We start from the raw sequence: 26846 nt of genomic DNA on the forward strand, positions 1-26846 counted from the left end.
ATTAAATAAATATATACGCACTGTGTCCCCACAAAGATGTTTACATATTTGAACAGCCACCAGACGAGTATACGTTAGTCACTTCGTATAAATGTTTCCATACATGTTGGAAACATATTCAAAAGTGTACCTTAAAATTTTAAGTAGCTGTCTGCAATATAAACAAAATGGTGACAATGCATAGTTTAGACTGCACCAACCACTAGCAATGATATAACGTTTTATTTTATAACAGATTTTTATTATTATTTTTCATTCAGTTACTACAATGTAACAGTAATGACTTATGAAACTTATTTTTAAGATGGAACACTATAGAATAGAATCAATAACTATTTAAATATCAAACAGAATAAAAGCCTAATTTTATATCTAGTACTTGCTGTCATTAAACTATCCGTTGTTATTGGCAGGTAACATTTTGTTTATATTGGAAATGGTAACCTTAAAGTTGTAAGTTACAATTTTGAATGTTTCCAATGTAAATACAAACATTAATACACATTGTTTAATGTATACTCATCTCATCATTGTTTAAAAAAATAAATTCCTCTGTGGGACACAGAGTAGGGTCTGACGGGTAGAAGGAAGCGCAAGACATTTGACATTGTGTCAGATTATGTGTTTGCCATGTAATTTATTTATTGTGTAAATGTGGCAGATGTTTTCATTTTATTATTACACAATATATGTTCCTTCCCGTAGCTTAAATCAGCATCATTCATTTGTTGACTTGGCTGAATTAGTATCCAAAACAATCTATTTTTTTCACATTATTCGTTTATGACACCTAGAAGTTTTTTGATTCAGTTTTATTAACTGCCGGCAATTTACATGAAGTTTTGGGAATAACAACTTTTATTTCAGTTAGCTTGTCTCTAGATGTCTGTATTAAATAATGATCTTGTTTTTAATGAAAAGTAAACTAAACAGCTGATCCAAGAGACAGGAAAGATCAAATATCTATTCCAGCTAGGTAACAACAAAGGACATAGCCAGGATAAATTTCAGGGGGTGCAGACAACTGATATTTTCCCATAGTGGACAGAGTAAGACAGATTTTGTTCCTTAACCCGTTCAGTGCGGCGGGCCCACATCGGGGCTCGCGCACCATCTGTCAAACATTGCTTCAGTGTGGTCTTGCCACTCGCAGTAGACGGTCGATTTGCAGCCGTGTATTCAGTGACGTCCTAAAGTCATCCCCGGTATTCTCCGTTCAGACATAACCCGCACGGCTGGCTGGCCCCACTTTCAACTTCACTTCTTTTAAGTATTTTTACGGTTGTGTTTTTTAATTGTGAGTGTTTAGTTTGTTTTTGTTTTCCAAAATTGATCCTTCTCAGCCTATTTGTTCCGGCCTGAGTGTGGTAGAGCTAGGAATATAGATGAAAATGACAGTGATGGATCTATTGACCCTATGCAAAGGATTGTTGAAAACACTTCAGATTATTTAGTATTATAGTATTTAACATAAAAAAAAATAATTAGGAACTGTACTAGATTATATCCAGCAAATAAGTGACTGTGCGGTGCAAACAATCAATAAACTCTGATCGCGTCAGAGTTCCGTCAGTACTCACGTACTGAGGGTCACCCCTCAGAATATGCAGTGGGCCCCAGGCTTATGACGTCATTCTGAAACGGAAATATCCCCGGAATTGCAGTTTGACACATCATTCCCGTCTTCTATCAACACAAGGTAAGATTATTTGACAACAAAATTTTCAGCATCCGGTGACTCCCTCTTATTTTTGCCACAGTGAATCTGTTAAACTGTTCTTATCCTGTTTCATTGTTGAGAACGTCCTTTAAGCAGTACATGTCAGTAATACTGAAATATTTAAATAATAATAATCGTTTACTAAAAAAAGTAAGTGAAAATTTGGGGGAGGGGTCCGGACCCCTTGTACCCCCTTGCTAGCTACGTCCTTGGTAACAACTTGTGTTGTTAACACAACAGCTTGTAATACTGTTATGACTAACTCTTATGGAATGAACATACAAGCAGTATACTTCAAACAGCCTTATTTGCGCTATAAATAGTTACGTCACTAGTGGTCCCAAAGATTTGAGAGCAGCAATTAAGCTCTTTTTCAGACTCATTTTGGTTATTGGATCGTGATCTGGTCCAGTTCCTCAAACAATGGAACGCCTACAATCTCAGGAAAAGTTGCAACAAATGTTCAAGAACAAAAAGGTTTTCACTATAACAGCTGGCAACATAACACAATTCTAAAAGAAATCAGCATCTTAACCCTACCTCCATCTTGTAGACGACTAGTGACTAAAAAATGTTTCTCCAATCTTGAACGACTAGTCACTGGTCGATTTTGCAGTCATCTATTCAATGAAACTTTTGCTATTAAAAATAAAACTTAAGTAGGACAAATTTTATACCAAATTAATCAGAATGTTTGACAGATTAATTTGATATATAGTTTATTGATTAATAAGTATGCACTGAAATTATAAAGTTGCAATACAAATTTTGGTTTGCCATGTTTTAGTTGCGCACTTTGAGAGAACACGGAAAAACAGGACTTTTTTCCCTATACTTTTGCCGTGGGAAATTTGGTTTAGGAATGAGTTTGACTTCGTCACTGAGTTCACCAAGATCATCTGTTTCAAACATCTGTCCGTTTATATATGTTGTGGATAAAGACCTTGAACGCAGCCATTGTGTACAACAGTTACTTCAGAAGGCAACCTAAATCGGATTCTGTTACTACAGAAGAAAGCCATTCGTGCCTTGGCCAACTTGCAACCACTGGACAGCTGTAGGGAGGCATTTGAATCTCTAGGAATTCTCACTGTTGTAGCCCTTTACATTCAAACTGTCATACTAGAGACACTTAAATGCGACTTACCAAGAGGGGAAAATATCCACACCCACAACACCCGGAATGCCACCAACTACGTTCTGCCATCCCATCGTACTGCCCAGTTCCAGAGAAAACCATCATACATCGGACGTAAGCTGTACAACGCTCTACCCACATCTTTAAAAGCTCTCGGAAGGAAATCACTGGCAGCAGGACTTCTCAACTGGCTCAAGTCAAGACCTCTCTATTCTATGAAAGAATTTTTTGAGGCTGCACAACAATGAAGAGACGAAATGCAAAATTCATGAATTAAAATAATTACAACTGTGTTCACTATCAAAATTAATGTTATTGACACCATTACGTATCTTGATACTGTAAATAAAGAATTATTGTATTGTATTGTATTTCTGTAATGTTAGACGACTAGTTTCACTAGTCACTAGTATTTTGTTGTTTCTCGTAATATTATTAGAGTTGTGTTAGTATCAAACAACATCAATCTTTTCCTTGTGAGACTTGCCATCAAGTGGTATAGATATCTTCAAGGGAAAGGTGTTTATTTTGTGATCAAACTTTATAATTTAGAGAGGACTATAGTCACCATATTAATGCACCAGCATTATTCATTGTGTATTGTAGATTTTTATTTGTGACTTCTAAACTTGTACGTATATAAACTATACCGTGAACAATGGTTTATTTGTGGTTCATTTATTGTACAATAGTTTAGTGACATTCACAGGTCTGTGTAGGTTAAAGTGTGATATACAAAACCTAGGCCTACAACTAAATTATAACTTAGACAATTATTATTAGACAGTGAGTTTTTATTATAGTACATTTTCTTCATTATAAGCATTTTCTGACAGTATATTGTGTGTTCATGAAAAAATTTTAATTTTTGAAAAATCACTTCTTAGGATTGTAACAAACATTTTTACGTATAAAATGTATTTAAAAAACAAAACACTTTTTTATTTTCAGAACTTTTATGCTCTACAACATATTTTTATTTTTTGTCTTTTGGATATTTTTGTTTTACTTTTTTTCACTTATGCTGAAAAATAAAATAGTGTATACTTTACTTCAATAATAAACATTCTATATAAGTTTGAATGAAGGTGTGTACATCTAGCAAAACTGAGCCTGCCATTATAGGAATTTAAACTGCCAGATCCAGGGTTAATGTTATGTTAGGTAAAGAAATAAATAGGCCTGTTATGAGATAACATTTTATTACATCTAACATACAACATATAACAAAAATATCACTCATTTGCAATAAAAACATTTCGATATCTTTAAAGCTACAAAATTATTTCATGGTATACTTGTATGAGAACAAAAATTATTGTCAATGATTAAAATATCAGTACAAATTTATGATCTAAAAATCTAGATTAAAAAAATTAAAATAAGAATTAATTTTGGTTTATCCAGGATCCACAACATTCCAATTTTAAGGTATTACAATAAAACCTAAGGTTTCAGTAAAACCATTCTTTACTTTACTTTTTTTTTTTAAAGTAGTAATTATACACTGATTTTTTACATGTTTATACATAAATAGTTTTGATGAATCTTTTTTTCTTTAATGCAACAGTTTTACTTATTTCCTAGATTGATATGCTGATACGACTCACAAATATCCAATAAATATACAACCCAATGAAAATAATTATAACAAATAACACACACAAAACAATGACTGAACAATAACGAATCCTTAAATGTTTATTGCTCACCTCTTAGATAAAACATGACAAGGTATTATTTATTTAGTTTGTCTATAAGTTTGATTTAATTTAACGTAATATGAGTTTTACACTAGGGTTAGTTATAATACTTTAATATTACACTTTTGGTTCATTAAATAATTATATACCGAGTTACAAACAGAAAATTATATACTCAATAATAAACAGTTAAATGAAAGTAAATGATTTTGTTATGCGAAAAAAAATTTAATTAAGACTATATCGTTAGTAATACCACATTGAAAAATCTTCATTAGTTACGGTTGTAACGAAAAGTTATGGTGGAATATTTATTGAACCAAAATGTGTGTCACAGTTTCAAGATTTGAGTTACATGTTGAAGGAATTTCATTCTACGGAGAGTTTAAAACTGAGGCGAGAACAGTGTCTTGGTCACTTGTTGGAGATAGTCAGAGCGATTAAACCGAGATTGAGGTATGAGAGCAAACCCATTCTATTTGCCAAGTAGGGAGGAAGAAAAGAGATTAAAGTACAAATGAAACAGAAGTTGAAGAGCCAAATGTTACGTAGTCTTTGTGTGTTTCTTATCACCTCGGCAACCACATCTGCTGCTGGAACTGAATCACGGAATAGCAGCACCGGACACCCAGGATAACAGCAGTGGAGCGAGAGGGACAAGTGGGACCGAAGATGGTTCCCACGGGACGGCACACTGCACCTACTCAGCCGACAGCAATGAGGGATTCCACTCTGTGCAATGAAGTGTCACAATCTCACGTCTCAATACTCTGAAGTGCGAGTAGCCAAAACACTTCATTCTCTTCATATCTAAAACCATTAACTACTGATCATTTATGTCTCAGTCCTTTAAACTTGTTAGGTATTCAAGTTTACTGTTGCTTATAAGTAATTTATCATAAACTGCAATTCCTTTTTAAAACTAAAACTGTTGACACGTTAAATATTTTCAATCAACAATTCTAAAAAAATATTACATTGTTCGTTAGGAACCAAAATTTTAATTTATCTAATTATTTTCTAAGTAACACCTTAAGAACTGACACAGAATATGTGGTAATTTATAAAATGTACTACTATTGAAAAGTGGTCTTATATTTACACATTTAATAACAAGTTATTAAAATTGAAGTATTAATTAACTATACATTTTGTGGTAGGTGAAAATTTAACAACAGCAGATATAACTATACTGAATTATACCAATCACTATCCTTCAAACTTTGAAAAACAGGGAAAATTTTCAGCCATTAAAAATACTAATCTATTTTAAACATCTTATATCAAAATAAAGTTGTCTTTTATGGCACTTATTCAATTTAATCAAGACAGTGCGTGTGGCACTTGTTCTCTTTACTACTGACAACAAACATTGCATCGTAAATCGTAGAACAAACAAGTGATAAAGTACGACTAGAATTCCTTTGAACGTGACAACGCATCATTGTACGTTGCAATCGATGTCTCCCTCTTTGGGTAGACAGTCCAGAAGGGTGGCTGTGGCTCGCATGATGTACGTCATGGTGCCAAAGCTACCACTCGGCGCACTGTCGTAGAAGTGTTGGCAGATGTATGCGGCGCCACCGCACAGCAATCCACCAGACGAAGTTGTCTCACGGGCCTCCTTCGGTTTGGCACAACACAGTGTCGCATCACCGTTTATTTTCATCTGCACATAAGTCAGACTTTATGTTGGTTTTATTGGATGGATGAAAGTTAGCATCATCAGATTTAACAGCTTAGGTAACATACAGAACATTGTATAAACGTAATTTATCCATGCACTAGTTTAGTATACACACATGGTATTTGTGCAAAGCGTTGGATATATTTTTTTATATTTCTGGTTTGCAGCATTTTAACATGTAATGGGGTATAAATATGATTTAATTGAATTAAACAAACTAATAAAGTGGTTTCTCAAAAACTAGGTTCTTGATTAACATATAGACCTATGTGCTTAATATATGATCAAAACACTCCAATAAATGACAAATTTTTATTTGTGTGAGGCCTTTCGTGCTCTTTTATTTCAGTTATGTGGGTCTGACGATGTGTTCATTGAGCACGAAAGGCCTCACACAAATAAAAATTTGTCATTTATTGAAGTGTTTGATCATATATTAAGCATTTAGTTTCTAATAAGAAGAAGCTGGTAAAATGTATATAGACCTATTCCTATTTCAAAAACCCCTCCAGGCTATACCCCACTGGTTTTGAAAACTCCCATTAGACAAGGATTTCTTCATACTGGCCTGAAATAGTTCAACTGTTACAGAAATCATTGAAGCTATTTATAAAATATTGGAGAGAAGTTTGAGAAATTCCAGAGGTACTAATAAAAAACAGTTTCTCTCTTTGACTTCAGGGCATCATCTTCATATTTGAAACTAAAATAGATCAAGACATTGGAATATCTTTCAATAACTATCACTTAGAATTTGGAATACCATTTAAAAAAATATGCTCATGGTGTTCCTGTTTGTCAAAATGAAATGTATGTGAAGCCACGAGTAACTGCTGGTATTCAATAATAATAAAATTAAAACATTTACCACTTTTCATTCAAAAAAGGATATCTTACTGACGGGGAGAAACATTTTTACTTTTCCAAGTGCTGAGGTTAATTTATTTCAAAATATGGCAATTGAAATTCCAAAATATACAAACTGTTTTCAAATTTAATAGTGAATAGCAACACGACACACCACAGAATTTGGAAAAAAAACTAAACTGAAAACTGGCAATATCAATAACCACATTAAATTGGCAAACACTTTCAAATGATATAGGGCACATAGAAAAATACTTTGACAATAACCATTTTAAAATATACCATTTCAAATCATATTCATTACAAATATGAGCAAAAAATGTTCAATGTATGTAACACAATGAAACTTACTCTCACTGTGCCTGTATATAAAAAAGGGGATAGATCTAATATTAGTAATTATCGACCTATAGCGCTGGTTCCTGTTGTATCTAAAGTGGTCGAAAGTATCATTAAGTCTCAGATGGAATGTTATTTTGAGCAGAATCATCTGCTCTCATCTGCCCAATTTGGTTTTAGAGAAAATCTGTCTACTGTTAAGGCTGTTGAAAGTGTTGTATCCTTTATCTTGAATAGCTTTGAAAATAGTGAGGAAGCCAGCACTTTATTACTAGATCTAAGCAAAGCTTTCGATACTGTGCCCCATCAGGTATTGCTTGAGAAATTGAGCTACTATGGTTTTGGAGGCAACGAGTTGTCACTGTTGTCCTCATATCTTTTAGATAGATCCCAGTTGGTCAAAGTTGGTGATCAAAGATCTGATCTTAGAAGGGTTGAAAGTGGGGTTCCCCAGGGTTCTGTCCTGGGTCCCTTTCTGTTTATAGTTTTTATAAACGACCTTCCCAATTTTGTACCTAATAAGAGTGTTCTTTATGCTGACGACACCACACTAATGTGTTCTAATAAGCTATCTGACATTAATTCTGTAGTAATAAATTATATGAGGGAAAGGTCTTACCTCTGGTTTGATGCCAACTGCCTATATGTTAATGAGGATAAGACAGAGCATATTGTTTTTAGTTTAAGGAAATACTCTGACAATAAATCAATAAAGTTACTGGGAATTAATTTAGATTCTAGGCTTACTTGGAGAAGTCATACTGATGCTCTTTGTTCTCGCCTGTCTCGAGTAATTTTTTTACTGAAAAGACTTAAAATTTGTACTAGCTCTACCATAGTTACTAAGGCATATTTTGCGCTGTTTCATTCCCACCTTTTGTATGGTGCCCTACTTTGGGGCAATTCAAGTGGTGCCAAGGAGGTTTTTTTATGTCAAAAGAAGGCCTTACGCACAGTTTTTGATGTCAGTACTAGTGATTCTTGTAGGCCTATTTTTGTAGAACACGGTATACTTACTTAGCCGTGTATTTTTATCTTTCAATGTTTGGTATATGTAAAGGAAAATCTCGATGTTTTTAACCTGAGAAGTGTCGCTCATAATTATAATACAAGGTACCAAGATCTTCTAGATTTAAGATATGTTAGACTCACCAAAACCCAGCAAATGTATTTGTATATTGGGAAAAAGCTCTTCAATAAGTTACCATTAGGCTGTAGAGATATTACGTGTAAAGTTTTAAAAATGTTGTTTTAAGATGGCTTAAGAAAAAAGCTTTTTATTCTGTTGATGAGATGTTATCAGGCAGTATTGACATTGTATTTTAATTTAGTTTTTTATGTTTTCTGACATGTACTTATGACCATAAGTGCTAAACCTAGTATTATCTAATTTCTAATTTCTTTGACTTTGTCATGGCATTGTAATGTGGGACGACAATAAAATGATTCTTGATTCTTGAACATAAGTACCAAATTCTCCACAGCGATGACGCCACCAAGGTGACTGCCAACATTGTGCTCTGTGACTAAAGTGAGCACCTGACAAGTATCTATAACGCTCACCTGATCTTGGAGGAAGATCTGGTTGGCCTTGTGTACCAAGTTATCCACAGCGATGACGCCACCAAGGTGACTGCCAACATTGTGCTCTGTGACTAAAGTGAGCACCTGACAAGTATCTATAACGCTCACCTGATCTTGGAGGAAGATCTGGTTGGCCTTGTGTACCAAGTTATCCACAGCGATGACGCCACCAAGGTGACTGCCAACATTGTGCTCTGTGACTAAAGTGAGCACCTGACAAGTATCTATAACGCTCACCTGATCTTGGAGGAAGATCTGGTTGGCCTTGTGTACCAAGTTATCCACAGCGATGACGCCACCAAGGTGACTGCCAACATTGTGTTCTGTGACTAAAGTGAGCACCTGACAAGAACCTGACATGAAAACTCCATTCAAGATGGCCGACAAGTAACATTCAAGTGAAAGTGACCTCTTAAAAATGTGCAGTATTAGTAGTGTTTTAACCAACAAATATTCATGAAAATACTCACAACATTGTAACTCCATTATAATATATAACAAATACTTACTCAAACATACAGAAAAAAACAAAATCTTCACATGCAAGTCAAGAAGACTCTTTTCAAGAGTTTATCACATTAAGTAACAATTAAAACTATTAATCAATTATTTATTTTAAAGCTTATTTAAACACTTTATCCAATTACATTGACATAACTTTTTTTCAATAACATTACTACTACAAAATTAGTTGTTGAAAATCACCAAATCTGGTGTGACGTCATAATAGCCAACTCACTGCTATTAAGCTTCCAACGCTACACCAATAGAGCGACAGGTGACAGACAGACTGCTGGAATAAGTAGATCAGGCAGTGCCAGGAGCATTAACCTCTAGTGCTGACAGTGTGTCTGCTGTAACTGACCTTCCACATCTGCTCACTGTTCATTACACTGACTCTAGTATAGTACTGTAAACTGCTTGATTTCATAAGTTTACAGAAACTGTCTGTTCCACTCAAATTAAATATCTGACAATACATCTCTACTGTGTAAAATGCCAACTACTAAATATCCCTGTGGTGTATGTAGCGTTGGAGTAAAGTATGCAGGGATACAGTGTAAGGGTAACTGTCAACTGTGGTTTCATGCACTATGTGTTGGATTATCTAATAAAAGTCTGTCAAAGATGTGCAAGTTAGATGAGACCTGGTCTTGCAATAACTGTAACTCTTTTGAATCAAAGAGCAGTGACCAGGTCTCAGAGCTGGAAGGAGTGAAGTCAAAGGTACGGGCCCATGAAACACTAGATGAAAATGACTTGGAAACTTCATTGACTTTAGCTGCAGAGGCGGGAAATGCACTATTACATGAAAATATTAAACTGAAGCAAGATATCGAAAATATACATAATTATAAGACAACCCTAGAAGCCAATTTAGCCAGCATGGAAGCCAAAATGGAAGAACTTTTAACAAGTGAGGAAAACTATATAACTAAAATTGAAGCACTTCAAGATAAACTACAAGACACATTTCTACAGCTAGAGAAAAGTAAACAAGACCAGGTAGAGCTACAAAATATTTTTGAGGACCATGATCAGTCTCAAATTAAACTGCTAGCACAATATACAGCAAAGATAAGCAATCTGGAAAAAAACTGTTGTAAAACTTAAAAATGAAGAAAATAATTTATTTTTCAGTACTGAAACAAAAAATCCAAAATATTACAAGACAGTAGAAACCCAAACACATGACGGAATTTTGGCTTCTGTGTCAGCCATACCCCTACTCTTTGAAATGAAGCAGCTAGGTAAAAGGCAAGATGAAATGGAACTAAAGATTAAGGAACTTTCTGCTCAGCTTAGTGAAAAGCTCAGAACTGAACATGATCAAAACAGTAAAATTTCTAGTCTAGACCTAGACCTAAGAAAATTAAAACAATGTAAAACAAAACCAAAAGTCCAGGCAATCCCTAGGTTAATTAAACCTAAAACATCTGATAAAAAAGAGAATATTTTCAGTGTCTCTCTGCAGGTAGCAAAAAGTAAAACAATAGTAGAGATTTCTAACAACCTGAAAAATTTAATGGCAACAGAATTATCAGAGAAAACCAGCCAAACCCTGTCAGAAAAACTGCCTTCAACTATGACAGAGACTTCTAGCCACATGACAACTTTTCAGGCAACAGAGTTAACTGGGGGAATCAGTCAAACCCCGACAGAAAAAACCGTCCTTAAAAACTCTGACAGAGACTTCTAGCCACATGACAACTTTTCAGGCAACAGAGTTGACAGGGGGAATCAGTCAAACCCCGACAGAAAAAACTGTCCTTAAAAACTCTGACAGAGAATTCTAGCCACAAGACAACTTTTCAGGCAACAGAGTTAACTGGGGGAATCAGTCAAACCCCGACAGAAAAACTGTCCTTAAAAACTCTGACAGAGGATTCTAGCCACAAGACAACTTTTCAGGCAACAGGGTTGACAGGGGGAATCAGTCAAACCCCGACAGAAAAACTGTCTTTAACAAACGTGGAACAAGATTTTATCCACACGACAAATTTACAGGCAATAAAGCAGACTAACTCATTGACCAAAGACACTTACTCAAAGGAGAACCCCTCTCCTACGAGTGATCATAAAGATTATGACATCATAGTTGTTGAGGCTCAGGTTCATCACCACCCTGCTCCAGCATTTAGAAGGGAGTGTAAGCCTCCTTCCTCAGCCATTAAGTTAAGAAAAGGGCAGTCACACACGAGGATTTCTTTAGAGAACACATTAACAATGTGAAGACAGCTGCCTCCTGGACCAATAGCTCTAATCAAATAACTACTAAGGAAGCTTTTCAGATCCAGTCTAAAGAATCAGATGAAGCTGCATTTCACGCACCTAGAAACTCACCATCTCATTTTTTATTCTATCGCCAGACAAAGAAATCAAGAGACAAAATGATATTCAACACCAGAACTATAGTAAATTCATCACTGAGAACATATACTTAAGAGAAGAACAATTGAGACAGGTTGTGAAACCTCTGAACTTGCGTAGTACTCGAGAGGCTATTCACGAATTTAAACAGACAAACAGAAATGGGCTTACAATCTTTCATCAAAACACAGATAGAATAAATAATAAGATTGACAGACTCAACCATCTGCTTCACACGATGTCTCCTGATCTACTAATTGTTACTGAACATGGCCAGAACAATATTGAGATGGCTAACACTGGGCTTAGTGACTACAGTTTGGTTTCATCTTTCTGTCGGCAGAATATCCTAAAGGGTGGAGTGGCTATTTATAAACACATCAGCTTGGAGAATGAAATAGAATCGTTGGAAATTGAAAATATAAGCATTCCTTTAATATGTGAGGTATCAGCAGTCACAATCAAACTTAATAAGAGGGAAACTATTAACCTACTAGGAATTTACCGTCCTCCAAAAAATGACAAACAATCTTATACTGCTGCACTGCGTACTCTTTCCTCAGTGCTTGACAGGTGGATATCTCAGGATAATATTATTATTGTCATGGGAGACTTCAACGTAGATTCCATCATCCCATCTCCTGAAGGAAGACAGCTTGTGGAACTTCTGGCGACCTACAACATCCATAGGTTGGATCTCCCTCCTACACGAATTACTAACACCAGCAGCACCTCTATAGACATCTTTTGCATTTCTGCTGAGCATAAAGATTATGTAAATATCCAAATCACTAATACCGGAATCTCAGATCACACTGGGCAACTATGTACATTAAATTTCAAGATGAAGAGGACACCTACAATTTCATCAACAGGCAGATGCATAAATAGCAACTCCTTGGAAAATCTAAGGATCTTCCTCTCGTTGCAGTCCTGGAAAGAGGTCTTGGAATGTAACAACTTGGATAGAGCATATGGTGTATTTTTAATGATTATCACCCTAGCTCTTAACACTACTTGTCCATTAAGGAAACTCCGACAGAGACCAAACAGCTCAGTAAAGCATATATTCGATGCTGAAGCAAGTCACCTCAAGAAACAATTTCTTACTGCACTAGATACTTATACACTAAGTGGACGAAATGAAGACAAAAAAAATATCATCTGAATTAAAGAAATTGTATGACTTAAAACTCAGGACCCTCAGGAGAGGGGCATGTGCTGCTTTTATTGCTGATTCTGACAACAAATCCAAAGCAGTTTGGAGAATGATCAACAGTGAGAGGAAAGGCAAAGCTGAGCCGGCGGACATTAGACGCCTAGAGTTTGGAGATTTATCGTTGACTGAACCTGTTGATATTGCCAACCAATTTAACTCCTACTTTACCACTATTGCAGAGGAGACATTGAAGGCGAATCCGGGAGAGGGTGGACATCGCTTTCAGTTCAAAGACTGGGAGGTGGAGAGTCCCACATCAACATGGGCGCCAACATCTGGGAAAGAGCTCCTCGGGATTATCTCTTCAATGAAAAGCAAGACATCTGCTGGCCTGGACGATTTCTCTTCACTGATGCTCAAGTACTGCCGTTATGAATTATTGACTCCATTGTTACATGTTTGCAATCTCAGCCTTGACCAGGGTCTATTTCCGAGTAAAATGAAGACCTCTAAAGTTGTACCCCTACATAAGAAGGGCAGCAGACACAGGTTAGAAAACTACAGACCCATTTCGTTGGTGCCTACATTCTCCAAGTTGATAGAGAAAATAATATTGGCAAGAATATCGGTCCATCTGGAGGCCAATAACCTACTTTTATCAGGGCAACATGGGTTCATCCAGCAAAAGTCTACTACAACTGCACTCGTAGATCTTGTAGAACACATGATAAATAAGATCGAGGAGGGTGAAAGCGTCGTAGGTTTCTACTTAGACTTAAGTAAGGCCTTTGATTGCTTGGATCATGCAATGATACTGACTAAGCTTGAGTACTTGGGCTTTAGGAGCACTGCTTTGTCATGGTTTGCAAACTATTTGAAGGATCGAGACCAACTGGTTGAACTTAAGCAGAGCATGAAAGGAATAAAAGTCTTGTATAGATCCAATAGACTCCCTGTAAAGAGAGGTGTACCACAGGGGTCTGTCCTAGGGCCTGTTCTGTTTGTCCTCTTTACATCTGACTTTCCAGGATACATGGAACCCTACAGTAACACCATAATGTATGCCGATGACACGGTTCTTTTGATTTCTGGAAAGAATAGAGAGGCACTTGAAGTACAGTCATACATTGCATTGAATGTTGCTGTTGAGTACTGTGCAGTGAACGACCTTGTTTTTAACGAATCAAAGACGAAAACAATGACTCTTGGCAGCTTGAAAGAACAATTGCCAGGATTCCCCAACCTTGACTCTGTAAATTCAGTGGAGCATCTTGGTGTTGTGGTTGACAACAGAATATCGTGGATGGACCATGTTGATAAACTGTGCAGCAGACTGAGTAGTGCCATCTTTGCAGTTAGAAGAATCAAGCATGTCGGCACAGAGGATACAGTGAGAATAGCTTACAACTCTCTGTTCGAGTCCTATCTCAGATATGGCATTGTCTTGTGGGGCGCTACGGCGAGTGGCAACCTGGAGCGTGTTCTCATCATTCAAAAAAAGGTTATAAGAATACTGGCTGATCTTGACTGGAGAGACAGCTGCAGGTGTGCTTTTAAAGAAATGGGAATATTGACAGTCACTAATATCTACCTGCTGGAAGTGATCTACCTGGCATCCTCAAGACAACTGCAGCGCCACATGGATACTCACACCTACCAAACCAGGAATGCCACAGACTTTGCTCTGCCGATTCACCACAGTGGTCGCTTTCAATCAAAGCCTTCATATGCTGGGGCCAAGTTTTTTCAACATCCTTCCTGACACAATCAAGAGAGCTGACCCAATTATCTTAAAGAAAAAACTTCAAGCTTGGTTGCTCCAACGACCGTTCTACACCATAAATGAATTTCTGGACTGGCCAAATTTTACTATGTAAAGCAAGTTCTGGACTGAAATTACCATAACAAATGTATTGTACTAAGTGACACCATTTTCAATCTTGAAGATTGTAAAATAAAGATATTCTCTCTCTCTCTCTCTCTCTCTCTCTCTCTCTCAAGTATCCGTAACACTCACCTGATCTTGGAGGAAGATCTGGTTGGCCTTGTGTACCAAGTTATCCACAGCGATGACGCCACCAAGGTGACTGCCAACATTGTGCTCTGTGACTAAAGTGAGCACCTGACAAGTATCTATAACACTCACCTGATCTTGGAGGATGATCTGGTTGGCCTTGTGTACCAAGTTATCCACAGCGATGACGCCACCAAGGTGACTGCCAACATTGTGTTCTGTGACTAAAGTGAGCAACATAAGTGCACCTGACAAGTATCCATTACGCTCACCTGATCTTGGAAGGAAAATCTGGTTGGCCTTGTGCACCAAGTTCCCACAGCGATGACGCCACCAAGGTGACTGGCAACATTGTGTTCTGTGACTAAGGTGAGCACCATAAGTGCACCTGACAAGTATCCGTAACACTCACCTGATCTTGGAGGAAGATCTGGTTGGCCTTGTGTAAAGTTCTCCACAACGATGACGCCACCAAGGCGACTGGCAACATTGTGTTCTGTGACTAAGGTGAGCACCATAAGTGCACCTGACAAGTATCCGTAACACTCACCTGATCTTGGAGGAAGATCTGGTTGGCCTTGTGTACCAAGTTCTCCACAGCGATGACGCCACCAAGGTGACTGGCAACATTGTGTTCTGTAACTAAGGTGAGCACCATAAGTGCCTCCACCACCAGCTGTCTATACTCGGGCTGTGGGATCGTGTTCAGTACAGTCTCGACAGCCAGCGCAAACTTCAGCTCTCCGGATGTCATCTGTTACAGTTATTAGAGTTACTACTTTTATGAGTGGATACTTAACAAGACTGTATAGACAGACAGAACAGTTTTGTTTTGTTGTTAATGACTCGTATTTAGACATTTAGAACCATCCAGTATATGAAGAGTTCCTGTATATACGTTTATCTTAATGCAATTTATAATTAATCTGCTAGATCATACGAGATATTCACTTTTGATTGTGCTGAATTTTAAGGTATATAAGAAATAGAAAAATATTTAGTTATTTATTTAAGAAATGTGTTATGCTGTCCTATTCTTAATTACACGTTATTAGTAACATTGCTTTGATACCAAAATTATATAAACTGTAATATATCACAAGTAATGTAAATGTAATTAATTAATTATAGTTGGTTTTCTCTATTCATAAAAAAATATTGTAATGCAACAAAACTAAAACTGGATACAGAATCTACCATAATACCAGTCAACTAATTCTTTGACCCTATCTCTTAATGCCAGACTTTTCTGAATTATTGGTCAAATGTGTCAGGGTATTTTTAGATGTGTTATAAAACGATACTGTGACATTGTTAGCAATGTCTGTACAACTAGTAATTAACAGTAAAACTTTCAAATTTTATTTTATTTCTGGGATGATTCTTTTTTTAACCAAAGGTATCATCATGCAGTTGCCGAAGCATAAATAAATATTTACATTATTTTTATTCAAATTACAACAGGTGATATTTTTTTTCTTTGTATTTAATATTGGAATATTATTGCCTGTTACTAATTACTAGTTTACATAATTTCCAATTGCTCTATGAATCACCACTCTGTGTACTGTTATAAAAAAATTTCATAACTTAATTAAAAATATTTATGATTTAATTGTCTTCTGAACAAATGTGTATATTAATATTTTAAACATTTAAACACGACGTGGTCTCCATTGGATACACGTTTGGCATGTGTGGGCGCACACACACTTGCGCACATACATGTGTGTGTGTGTGTGTACTCATACAGTCCAAACTGACTTTCGGCTCCTAGGCTATAATGAACTAGAAATAATTAAAACCATATTCTCCTATAACTAAATTAGATTTTTCCAATATTTTACGTACATCGAACTATATATAGAATATTGAAGATGGAACGGTACTTTGGTATTATCCAGAGGCTACTATCTTTCTTTCCGGGGACCTTAAAAAATTACAATTTAGAAAGAACAGATTTGATTTGACTTACTTTGAAAATGACATGCCATTATGACGATCTGTTCTTGATGCCTACCGAAAGGAAGCGATGTCGGCGAGAAGTAGGTGACTGCCTTATCTACTTCTTTTTATTACGCAATATAAGCAAATTTGGATTAGGTTATAATAAATATGTTACTAGTAGTACCAAAGTTAAAGATAATCTTTACAAACGCTCACGTGGTCTGCAGGGAGGCGTCACCGAAGCCTGCACTGATGGTGAAAAAAAAAACATCTCTTGAGATATAGTACCTTCGCCTGGTTAAATAAGACTACTTTACTTTACTTTACTTTACTTACTTTACCTAAATTCCTTTTTGCCAACATCACTTCCTTTCAGTAGGCAGAAAAACAATAACTGATCGTTATAATGACATGCAATTTTCACAGTAAGCCAAATAAAGTCTGTTCTTTCTAATAATGTGGTTTTTGTAGGTTCTCGATAACAAAAACTGTTAAAAAAATAGTGGCCTCCAGAGTGTATATTGGCTTTTCTAAATTCAATCACTACATTGAAAAATCACACCAACCAATACTGATAACTTTTTATATTGTGAGGCCTTGCTATTAATAACATAATATATAAAGGGAATTTATTATACCCTATAATAGAGAGAGAGAGAGAGAGTAAATTAAAATATCAGTTAACCAGACTACGTTTTACTTTCAGTGAAAGTACTGAAAGAAATCGAGAAAACCATGAATACTTACATGTTTGGAGATGAGAAGCACATGTTTTTTTAATATTGCTAAACTATATTACTAAAGTGTACCAATTCACAATTTTTAAATAAAGCAAAATCAATGGCAATCAACCTAGTCTATTAGTCTAGAACTTATAATTCGATTTCAAACTATGAAAATGGTTTGGTATAATTCAGTATAATTATTAAAGAAGAAATTCCAGAGCAAACTTGATTTTCACCAGTCTTCCTGTTTGAACACAAACTCTAACTCCCCCCTCCCCACCCCTCTCAACACTTCAGCTGATACAACATTCAAACATCTGATATATTGATAAATGAATAATGTCATCATTACTGATATTTTGAAATAAAACCTGGTCCTGTTCTTTCAACAATATAGTTGTGATAAGCTTGTAGATAGACAGATATTTGATCAATCTTTTATTTATTTACAGAATTGTATTTGTTATTTGCTATAATGTTCTTTTTTATTTATGTATTGCTTGTCTTGAAATATGCAAATTATAAAAATAATACCCAATCCAATCCACTATGACTTGTGTTCTAGTCAATGGTTACATTATATTTGATGAAATCCATTGTAATTTTAATTCATTTACAGAATTGTACTTGTTATTTGTCAATTTGTCCTTTTTATTTTTTTATTGCTTGTCTTGCAATAGGAAAATTACAAAAATAATATCTATTTTACTATGACTTGTAGCCTAATCAATGATTTCATTTTAAATGCAGCAAAATAAATTACCCAAATGTTTGACTGGTGTGTAACAAAAATTGAAATGGTCTTATAAAAAAATGTTATAAAATTAACAGTTTAAATATCTTATCGGACAAGAAATAATCTGATACTAAACTGCTTAGCGGGGAATATAAAAATTGATTAAATGTATGAAAATTAAATAAAACAATTGCACGGAAGACGTGTAATAGTGAATTTTATATAACATTTAATGAAATATAGCAGAAATCTAAAAGAATCAAATTTATCATTGAGTAAATTTGTTGTATAAGATATAAAGAATGTTATCTTACTTCAAAAAATTACAAAAAAAAGAGAAGAAGCTTACCAGCCTTTTTTCCTAAAAACTAAGATACATATCTTAATTGCAAATTGTATTAAATCACAACAAATATGAAACATTAAATTAATTCAGTTGTAAAAAATTTAGCCTTTTTTCCGTAACTTTCCATTCACATTCATCTGAATCTGAACATCCCTTTGTCCTTATTTCTTTCTCTCTTTATTTATTGTAACCCACATAGCTTTTGATTTGTTTGAGATATTCCTATGAATTCTTTAGTAGCTAGTTAACACAGGAATTTTAATTTTAGGTCTCTTTCTTTGCATCAGTGTAGATTCCTTTGTCTTCAATATCTCCTGTTAGTTCAAATTTAGTGAGAGCTAGTATATGGGCTTGCTTCTTGGTCTTTTTTAATTTTTTTTTTTTTGCAGGCTATCTGTATACTTCTAGGATTCAATCCTAAAATATAGTGTTAAACATTTTTTTAAATATAACGATGGAAAATATATCGTATTATCCTTTTAAATAGATGTGCTTACAATAATTTTATAGAATAGATAGTCAGAATATTTTATTTATGTCTTTATTCTGTAAGAAACAAGTATTAAAAACACTGAATACTCTGTTGAACTATAACCAGTACTTCTATTACGGTACTACAAAAGAAAAGCAAAATTTATTTCATCATTTATTATTTCACAATACAAGCTTTTAAGAGTGAACTGTTAAAATTAATTGGCTGAGCTTTAGCGAAGCCTATCACTCGAAGGCTGAAAAAATGTCATTTCTGTCTATCTGTCTGTCTGTCTGCAAAATACCTTAAAAACAAAATTACCTACACACTTGAAAATTTTAAATGTAACTTAATTTCTATAAGAGCAACACTGAGTTAGATGATGATGCATGTCACTCCATGGGATTTGGCAGAGCATTAGTAAATACATTTACAAGGGTATTATGAGTAACTATGACAGCAATGAGAAAATAGCACAATAAATAAATTTGTAAACTAACTATGTACAATCATATGTGACATCTTTATTCGTAGAGTAAAATAAAAAAAAATAATACAATGGAAAGTAAATGTTAAAAGTAGGTGACAAAATTTAATTTCAGCACACTCTTGTTTTATAATACTCTCTCTCTCTAGCTCATTGAAACTTTTATTATTTGAACATTGTTATGAAACCTAAAAAATTTGAATGTATCACGTGGCAAGATACCTTAAGAAAGATTCCATCCGTAGACTTTAAATTTTGCATGAGACTTCATTTATACGTAGAGAAGAATATGTTCTATGATGGTGCTTGGTCAGCCATGGATTTTGGCTGAGCGTAATTTTTGTGGTAAATTACGCGACACAAAGAAAAGCACTGTATGATTCTCTATTTGTCTATCTCAAAAATTTAATCAAATCAAATCAGTCTTTACTGCCTTTGAACAACATACAATATTGTATAGCAACAGTCATTATATCTACTCATTCACACACAATCATACATACATACAAAAGTTCCTCATCCAGACAAACATGCAATGCCTATATCAGATCCTGTTAAAACGCGTTTTCGATTTTAATTTCTAATTTCCCAGGCGGCTTTCCATGAACTCACCCACCGTGTAAAAAGCAACCTGACACCAATAGGCGTTTAAAGACGAGATTTAAAATGTTTTGGTATCTGCCTATGTTTTAAGATCCTCAGGGAGCCTATTGATCAACCTAACACCAGCCTGGGATTGCAAATTATGAGATGGCATATAAATGAGTTACAGATTAGAAATTTTGCAGGCAAAGTCAGTGAAGCCAGCCACATGACATGGGGCATGGCGTACTACTTCTACTTTGTAATAGTTATTGATTGAATTTTTATAAAAAACCAAACAACTGTAGTATGAGTTTATAATTAGATAAATTTAATTATGAATAATTTTTTTTTTGAAATAGTACTATCCAGTGGTTCCTTTTACAATAACATATCCAATATTTATAGTTGCAAAACTTGCAATAGTTAATGATAACATTAATATTTATGATACATTATATTTATTTTAACGAAACAGATTTACTGAAAAGTGGTTTGTTTGATTGGCTTTAGAATGACTGACTGACTGTATAGGGTGTCCTGTAACTCTCTGGACAAAGGTATACCACATTATTACTCAGGTCAAGACAAACATGTTTCACCATATGAACATGGGTTCCGATGCTTAGTTTCACATCTGTCTGTATGTGTTATTTTGGTAAATTTTAATTGACAAAAAATTTAAAAAACAGTTTTTAAATTATTTCTTTATATTGACAAACATGTATTGATAAATATTATTAGTAAAAATAAAACTAGTATTTTTAACATGTAGAGACAATATCAACCAGATAGTTTAGTGATGAGTGAAGGTTACTATTAGATTGCTGGTGGCCATCTTAATTTTAACTCCATAATAAGAATGTTAAATTTCCAACACTTTAATCTTAGAATTATGAAAAAAATGTCCCCCTCATTTTCAAGATCCAATTAATACACATCCAAGCGCTTTTTTAATGCTTTTATTGAAGATTATTTAAGATAAAAATCTCGAACTTTTTTGTACTTAACGAATAGACAATGGTTTGAATATGTTTTAAATTATAAGGAACTATATAAACTTTATAAGGAAGACTAAAAGAGTTTGGTTGTATCAATTATATCTCTGAACATAGATATCTCCTATGCCCTCATTTAAATTGAAACAAAGTTTTTGAGATTAAACTTTCTTGTGGAATAAAACGCAGGGTCATTACATTATAGCCGGCTCTTAAAAAATAGAAAATAGAAAAGAGCTTTGGTAAATTCTATACAAATAATTCTTATAAAATATATAATATTTTAATTTTGATTATATTCTTAGAGGAACTATACGATATTTTTATCAACTTACTTCCTGAGTGAGGTTTTGTGGCAGAAGTCTGCCCTCGATTGCCAATCCTTGACACTGCAACAGTAGTGAATAGTTAAAACAATAACATAAACATGACAGGGTGATGGTTAGTTTACTAGTAAAATATAAATTACAATGAACCTGCAATTTTAAACTAATTCACTATTAATATTAGAAATTTTAATTACATGTATTGGTTCTTAACTCTTTTTTCAATAATATCCCATGAATCACATATTAACCAACTAAACATGATTAGATGGTTTGACTGATTCAAAAATATTGTCATTAAAGTTTTTGGTCTCCTTGAGACAGGAATAACTTTCTTTTTTAAATGGAGAGGATAGTTTAATTCAAGCTTTTAATTCGGAAGTTCTAAGAAGATTGCATGTCAGTATTAGTTAAAAAAAATACCACATTTATGGCAGACAGGAAACTGATTTTACCACCATGACACCATTTCCACTCACAAAACTTTTGTTAGCCAGTGTTTGGCAGCACTGATGGCATCTTGAAAAATCAAAGAAATAGCTGTTGATCATTACTGAAGAATGAATTTTTTTTAATGTTTTTGAACAATGGAATCACTGATTCGATAAATTTCTCAAGTGTAATTGAGAATATTAAAGAGAATAAAATTGTTTTGTAGAAAAAATGTTTTAAAAATTAATTCTTGTATATAATATGATAAAAATGTAAGCCTACCTTCTCCAAGACACTCCAGACACGAGGATAGAAATCTCGAGGCACTCTGTTGAGAGCTCCATCTAGCCGTCGTCTGCGCAACCATTTGCCCCTGTCTGTCACCCTCCACCTCGTCGTTGCCGTCCATCGCATCCAGGCCGAGCATACCGATCTGGCTTTTTCTGGTAAATCACAAGATAGCAATATATTTATTGTTTTGAGTAAAAAAATTATTTATATCTTATGGGTACAGATTATGCTAATGAAAATGCAAAGAACTTCACTAAAAAGATTTTAAAGTAAAGACTAAAAATTTATATAATAATACAGCAATCCCAATAAATAAGTCTTTTCACCAATCAAATCAACATCAATAAATGCATCAAATCAGAAAATTTTGTATGCAGATTCTATCATTTATTATTAAACCTTGTACAGTACTATCTCATTTATCTAGATTGATTGGGACCGAAACAGACATATAATATACATGAAAATCCTGATAAATCGGGAATACAGTAAAAAAAACAACAGATTAGAAATTAGTAAAATATGGATTTCTAACAAATATAAGAGTAAAAGAGAGCCAGTTTACTATTTAATTTTACAGATATTAATTACAAATAAAACTAACAAAAAATGGATATAAAAATAACAAATAAAAAAGAAAAGTTGAATGTTTTGTAACAACTGTACTAGTTTCTTTGGTTAACTTCATATGTGCTTCATTCACAGTAAAATTGTTAACTTTCTGGGATCTCAATAACTAAAATACAACTTAAATTAAGCAATTGACTGCATAAGCAAATACAAATTCTGAATGAAAATAAATTAACACAAAGATAAATTGACAAGACATATTAATACAGATATGGTATAATTAATTTAAAAGAACAAATCTTACTAAAGCAAGAAAAACAAATAAATTTAATAATTAAAACTCATAAATCATAAAAAAGTAACTCTTCTAATGGTGTAGATGAAATACTTTATATTTAGGAAGTTTCAAATCATTGGTACTTTGGCTTATCCTTGCCACAATGAAAAACTAAAGCTTTAGCTAATATCATGGCAGTGCATATCGTATTAACATCAGTTTAAAAGCTTGTTCTATCAAAAGAAAATAGGACACATTCTTCACATAAGCAGTGGGTATTTTTTATATATTTTAAATAGGCTACTATACTACCCCTATTTATCATTTGAAAACAAATATTCGTCAGGATTTTATGAAATTTCAATTATTGTTCTAAAGCAGTCCTGTCCACTAATATTAAAACCCTTAATACATTTGGTTAATTCTTCTTTGATATCAGGAATTTTTCCAGATAAGCTAAAAATAGCTAAAGTAATTCCTATTTTTAAAAAGGGAGATCCAAATGATCCTGCCTGTTATAGGCCAGTGTCTCTCCTCCCAGTTTTATCAAAAATATATGAAAAAGTTGTTTATAACCAATTTTTAAATTATCTGGAATCTAACAATTTCTTAAACAGTCAACAACACGGTTTTCGATCTGGACGATCTACAATTACCGCCGGTATCGAGTTTATTGATTCAATAATCAATTCAGTGGATAAGGGAGAACACGTGATTGGAGTATTTCTGGACTTAACCAGAGCATTTGACAGTGTGTCACATTGTAAATTAATAAGTACTCTTAAAATGTTGGGTGTTATGGGAAAGGAACTTGCATGGTTTAGTTCTTACCTTCAAAATAGGATGCAATACGTTGAAATAGAGCATGTTTCAAACAGTACTCGATATTGTTTTAAAAACAAATTCAATTCAAAACTAAGAACAGTAAAGCATGGAGTCCCACAAGGATCAATATTAGGTCCACTTCTTTTTCTTTGTTATATAAATCAGTTGCCTTTATTGGTTGGAGAAAGCTCTGCTGTCTGTTTATATGCTGATGACACAAATGTGGTTATCTCAGGAAAAAGTGTTGAAAGTGTTGAGATGTCCGCTTTTATAGGTCTATCAATGATAAAAGACTTCTTGATAAGTAAAACCCTTTTATTAAACTCAAACAAATCAAATTTTATCTCTTTTTCCACAAAACAAGCTCTAAAACAGGGTTCAACCCAACATTTTCATTGAGGAAGAACAATTGCTAAATGCCTATAGCACAAAATTTTTAGGATTGATTATAGATAAAAACTTAAGTTGGAATGAACATGTGGACTATGTTTTAAATAAAATTTCCAGTGGTCTATATGCACTGAGACGATTGGCTAAGGTTTGCAGTGTAGAATCTCTAAAATCAATTTATTATGCTCTCATTAATTCCCACATTGCTTACGGTATAGCTATCTATGGAGCTACCACATCACATAATTTATACAAAATTCTAGTTAAACAAAAGCACGCTATTAGAATTATAAAGAGATTAAAGAGGAGAGATTCAGTTAAGCATATTTTTAGGGAACTCCAAATATTTACTGTCTACAATCTATACATTTGAAACTATAAATTACGTTGTGCGTTTCTGCAATCTTGCTTTAACAGAAAGAAAACATCAATATAATACACGGTTCAATATATCTAATGATTCTCATCACTTGGAAATTTTATAAAAAGAAAAACCTCGTACATGGGGAAAAAGTTTCTAAATCATTTACCAATTGAGTTGAAAAACTAACTACAACACAAATAATTTCAAAACTAAAACTTAAAAGAAATATCTACTAAATAGACCTATATATTCATTCCAAGAATTTTTTGAAAGGGCTAATTGACTGGTTTAGCTCAACATGTCTATATGTATTTACGTGTATATGTGTCTGTGTATATGTATTTATGTATGTATGTGTCTGTTTATATGTATAAGATAACTATTTATTACCATAACTTATAATGAATGAATGTTTATTCTAGCAACTGTGCATGAAAATACACTTAAAAATTATAATAGTAATCCTAGTACTAATGCTTATGTTGGTTAATATTTTATAAGTTGATGTTAGATAATTTTTTTTATTAACTATGATTGACGCTATTCATTGTACAATCTGTGCATTTGTTTTATGAATAAAGAATTTTCTGAATCTGAATCTGAATCTGAATCCCAAAAGAAGTTTCCTACTGGTCTGACAATTTATATTTGTTGTCTTTTTAGTTACAATTTCCTCCACTAGATAGTGCAAGTGGGTGTTTCTCATTCCTTGTGACGAAACATGTTGGTAAGCCTGTCATTATTCAGTTTCCAGTATCTCTCCAGACCACGTAAATCTTCTCAACTTTCAGACTACGTTAAGATTATAACTACAGCAATTATACTGTTTGCCGCTAAATACAGGCAGTACAAAATTAATTAGTATTGACGCACGTGTATCCTCAATGGGTAAATACAGAGTATTTTAAAACTTAAAATATTTACATTTTACTTAAATAAAAGTGTACCACTTACCTTGCTAACTTTACCAGTTTTGCAACTGATCACTGAGAAGTTACCACCAGCCACTGAAATTAAACAGTTTGACGGTAAAATAAATCGATTGACTACCATTTATTGGGTGTAAAGTGTATTAGTAAAAGTGAACACATACTCTACACTAGATTTTACCAGGCTTGATATAAAGACAAGCTGAATCACAGAACAGGCAAATACTACAAAGATTAGGTAAATTCCGATATTTTGTTGTGAAATGAGCGTATTGTGTACATAAAGATAATGTTTCTGTTAGTACTGGATATTATTCATGCAATGTGTACTTTGTTTTGTTAATTTGAAACATCTATAGTAAAGTAAATGTAATAATCAGTTTATTTTAACAATCGTTTAAAAGTTTTATGAATACAAAATCTTGTTTGAAATAAGTAGTACAAAAACACTGCATAAACCTTTCCTATATATGTACTAAATACGTATATACTGTATTTCACTATTGGCACACAAGCAGAGTTTTGGGAGGTTGAGATGATGTTTGGATCCCTGTGGTTTTAATTTTATTGTTATACCAAATTAAAATTAAATCTTCTTTAAAAAAGAATCATTAATATAGATGTGGTAGATTCCATTTTGAACTACTATTAACAAATGAAATATATACCTATTTTTAGATAATAACAGTAAATAACTTAATTTTAAAAATTTTTTATTGGAAATTTAATCAAAATCAGCAAAGCATTAAAAAAAACCCTTTAAAATAGTTATGACCAAAATTATAATAAAATGTATGTATGTATGTATGTACGTATGTATAAGTTGTGGCTAAAACTATTAAATATAAAAATTACAATTGTAAGAAATAAAAAGGTTTCTCTAACAAAGAAGAAATTAATTTGTTAACTAACAAGTAGATTTTCATCAAAATGAAATCCTGCTTGTTGGTATTTATTATGGTTTCAATTACATCATATCCAAAATTTAAAAAAAAAATTTTGAATACGTTTTGAACAAGAATCAATAGAGATATGCAAGTTGTGCAATTTTATTAAAAATATAATGG

At 33.7% G+C, this 26846-nt stretch overlaps 1 protein-coding gene across 1 annotated transcript; it reads right to left on the reverse strand.

Annotated features, from left to right (window-relative positions):
* Positions 1-4043: 4043 nt before the first annotated feature.
* On the reverse strand, positions 4044-22547 carry LOC124371295 (probable phosphorylase b kinase regulatory subunit alpha). Its single transcript, XM_046829634.1, has 4 exons — positions 22416-22547; positions 21711-21764; positions 15633-15836; positions 4044-6230 (listed from the first exon to the last, which is right to left on the reverse strand). The coding sequence occupies exons 1-4, from the start codon at positions 22545-22547 to the stop codon at positions 6003-6005; spliced, it is 618 nt and encodes a 205-aa protein (XP_046685590.1). The 3' UTR covers positions 4044-6002.
* Between the last annotated feature and the right edge of the window lie 4299 nt (positions 22548-26846).

The sequence above is a fragment of the Homalodisca vitripennis genome, unplaced genomic scaffold (genome assembly GCF_021130785.1).
Source record: "Homalodisca vitripennis isolate AUS2020 unplaced genomic scaffold, UT_GWSS_2.1 ScUCBcl_1242;HRSCAF=4620, whole genome shotgun sequence".
Classification (NCBI taxonomy): Eukaryota; Metazoa; Arthropoda; class Insecta; order Hemiptera; family Cicadellidae; genus Homalodisca; species Homalodisca vitripennis.